The 3,115-nt window shown below is 31.8% G+C and overlaps 1 protein-coding gene across 1 annotated transcript in view; it reads left to right on the forward strand.

Moving 5' to 3' along the window:
• The window catches only part of LOC101495956 (uncharacterized), a 7,805-nt gene that overhangs the window by 3,040 nt on the left and 1,650 nt on the right, over positions 1 to 3,115 (forward strand). Inside the window, exons 4-9 of the mRNA XM_073369272.1 lie at positions 468 to 536; positions 956 to 1,021; positions 1,210 to 1,338; positions 1,766 to 1,816; positions 1,926 to 2,066; positions 2,454 to 3,109. Of these exons, the coding sequence (XP_073225373.1) occupies positions 468 to 536; positions 956 to 1,021; positions 1,210 to 1,338; positions 1,766 to 1,816; positions 1,926 to 2,066; positions 2,454 to 3,109 (1,112 nt within the window). The remainder of the gene's footprint in view (positions 1 to 467; positions 537 to 955; positions 1,022 to 1,209; positions 1,339 to 1,765; positions 1,817 to 1,925; positions 2,067 to 2,453; positions 3,110 to 3,115) is intronic.

The raw sequence follows: 3,115 nt of genomic DNA on the forward strand, positions 1-3,115 counted from the left end.
CACCACACTCTCTTCTATTGATTCAAATACATATAGATTTGTTCAACTATATTTATATGGGACTCACATGATTTACTGAAACCCATTGAAAAAAATAGTAAAACTCATTTGAAGTTCAACAATAAGAGAGTGTATTTGAAAAGAGCATGTCAATAGCACTCTTCTTTGAAGAATTATCAACAAATCTATATGATTGCAACATGTGACTCTTTCTTTATTTGATAAACTATATTTTGAAGATAAGTCTTTACATTGTTTTTGGTTCACATTTATTTTGCCAATTCTTTCTTCCATTTGAGTTTTTCTGAAAATTTAATTGAAGTTTGGAGTTATGTTAAAATTTAATTTTCAGAATCATTCATATCTTTAGACATCCTATGTGGAGTTCTATCATTTGTTCCTACTTTTTATTAATTTTGAGACTAGTGATGCTGATATTTCTTTGGTTAATTATTGATCTTTGACAGGAGGTGGTTGATACTAGTAGAAAGCGAAAATGTGAATCTGATTTTGAGAAGAAGGAAGATATAAAGAAGGTACTCTTCTGATAATTTCTATTAATTTTCATTCTAGATGTTGTGCTATGGTTCCTAACTTTTGATACCGATTTTCATGCTACTGAACTCAACTTTCTTTGAAGTTATTTCGACTCCAGTTAATTATGTGTTATTTGTGAAGAATAATAAAAATCGATATGTTTCCAATATGTGACTATTTACTTCATTTGATAAAATTTATTTTGTAGGTCTTCGTATGGTTTTCCCTTTCCATTTAATTTTCCCTATTTCTGTTTTTGAAAAAATTTAACTAAATATCAGAATTATGTTACATACAAAATATTTTATGGTAAACCAAATCTTTGGGCGTTCAATGTAGAGTTCCATAATGCGGCCCAAAAATGTAATGATTTTAAGGCAAGTGATGCTGATTTTGGTTAATTATTGATCATTTGAAGCAGATGGTTGACTCCAGTAGAAGTAAACGTGGTCCTGGTTCTAAGGAGAAGAAAACTAAAAAGAGGGTATTATTCTGATATTGTTGTTAATATATCTTCCTTTGTTGTATTTATACTCTTAACTTGTGAAGGGATTTTGAAGTAATTTCAACATCAGTTAGTTAATAATCTGTTATTTATGAGGAATAATCCTTAACTGAATTATATATGTTTTCATATGACTGATTTCTTTATTTGATAAATTGATTCTGTAGAAGAAATATCGAAAAAACAGAGCAGAAAAGAACAGAGAACTAGGCGTTAAAAGATTGAAGTTGATTCCAGTACAGAAACCAAAAACAATCCAATATTGTCGCCATTATATGAATGGAAGGTGCCATGAGGTTGTCATAAACTCAATTCTATTAAACACTGACTTATTTTTCACTTTATATCATGTCATCTTTATTCTTGTTTTAATTCTCTATTATTACTTTTCATTGAACCATTGCACAATGCGTAAGAGAACTTTTTTATTCTAGTGTTGATACTTCATTTCACTATTTGAATTTTGGAAAGGTAAAATCGCTTTGATGTTGTCATAAACTCCCTTTGAATTTTTTATTTTAGTGATGATATATTTGATATTTCCAACATAGAATCTGAACGAAGTTCATTTCCATATGGGATTAATGAATCCATGTCGTTAAATAACAAGATAGTGAAATCTCATGTTAATATTTGTTTTTCATGTAAAATATACAATCTATCTGTTGAAATTATCAAATAATTCTTACTTTTCTCATGCTTCGACCAAAACTAATTTGACAGGGTGACAAGTGCAATTTCTCACACGATACCGTTCCTTCAACAAAGTCCACGGTATTGGTTGTTTTTAAGATTTTTACTCCTTACTATAATAATTTTTTCATGAAGTTGTAACAAAACCAAGAGAAATTTACAAAGCATTGTATTGATTTTGAAATTGCAGCCATGCACTCACTTTGCTCGCCACTCTTGCATGAAAGGGGATGATTGCCCATTTGATCATAATCTCTCCAAGTATCCTTGTTCCAATTTTTTGTCTAAAGGCTCTTGTTATAGAGGTGATGCTTGTTTGTTTTCACACCAGGTACAACATCCTATTCAACTTCACTTGTTATAAATGAATGCGTCAACAAACGTAATAATGTATCTATATATCCAAACGGCTTAATTAAGCACTTATAGCATAAGCGCTTATCATATAAGTGCTTATGCAGTATGTTGTTCCTATAACCAAAGATAAAATAAAGTCAACCTGTTTTCATATTAGTAGTAAGCTATAAATTGTTTCCATAAGCTATCCTGGAGAGCTTATAAAAATAAGTTCAAAAGATTTTATGGATATATTATAAGTTGATTCCATAAGCTCTCCCATATAGCTCATAAGTTCTTATACCAGTTTATAAGTTCAAATTAGTCAATCCTTACTGATCCTTATTATCACATGGATTAAATTGAGCTCTTTCTGATTTAGGTACCGATCAACCAAGATATACCTACGCCTTCAAATGCTTGCAAACCAGAGTTGAAGTCTCCGCTTCCGTTAGGACATACAAATTTCAGTACGCCATTGAACAATCATGGCTGTAATTCTGTCCAGCAAAATCGCTTCACCAATTCTAAGGGAGTCGATTCTCAAATCAATGCAGAACATAAGGTGACAGACACTTCACAGAAACAGCCTACCTCAGCACCCAAAGGAATTAGGTTCATAAATGTTGCTAACTTATCACCGAGCCTTAGTACGCCAAAACAAGACACGGTAACACCAAGCAAGGGAAGTCTTGTCCGCAATGGAACATGTACAGATAAAGGTCAAAATATTCCGGAAATTCCTAAGAAATTGCCGTCTGTCACACCTAAGGGAATTAACTTTCTTTCTTTCGGCAAAAGTTCCGTTTGCAGTTTTAAAAGTTCTATCGGCTCCCATGTAAATAAGGAAAATGGTATCAAGTTGCCTCAATCAGTCAATTTTGGTTTGCCTGAACATTCAATTTCATTTCTGAATAAGGATGATTATGGCAAAGTTAGTGACAGAACAGCACAAAATTTACCACAAACTGCTCTATTCCCACCTGAGATTTTAGACAAAAACCAATCCATGGCAGAAATAATGAAATCGAAATTTCTAGGGAA

The sequence above is a fragment of the Cicer arietinum genome, chromosome 5, assembly GCF_000331145.2.
Source record: "Cicer arietinum cultivar CDC Frontier isolate Library 1 chromosome 5, Cicar.CDCFrontier_v2.0, whole genome shotgun sequence".
In the NCBI taxonomy this organism is placed as follows: domain Eukaryota; kingdom Viridiplantae; phylum Streptophyta; class Magnoliopsida; order Fabales; family Fabaceae; genus Cicer; species Cicer arietinum.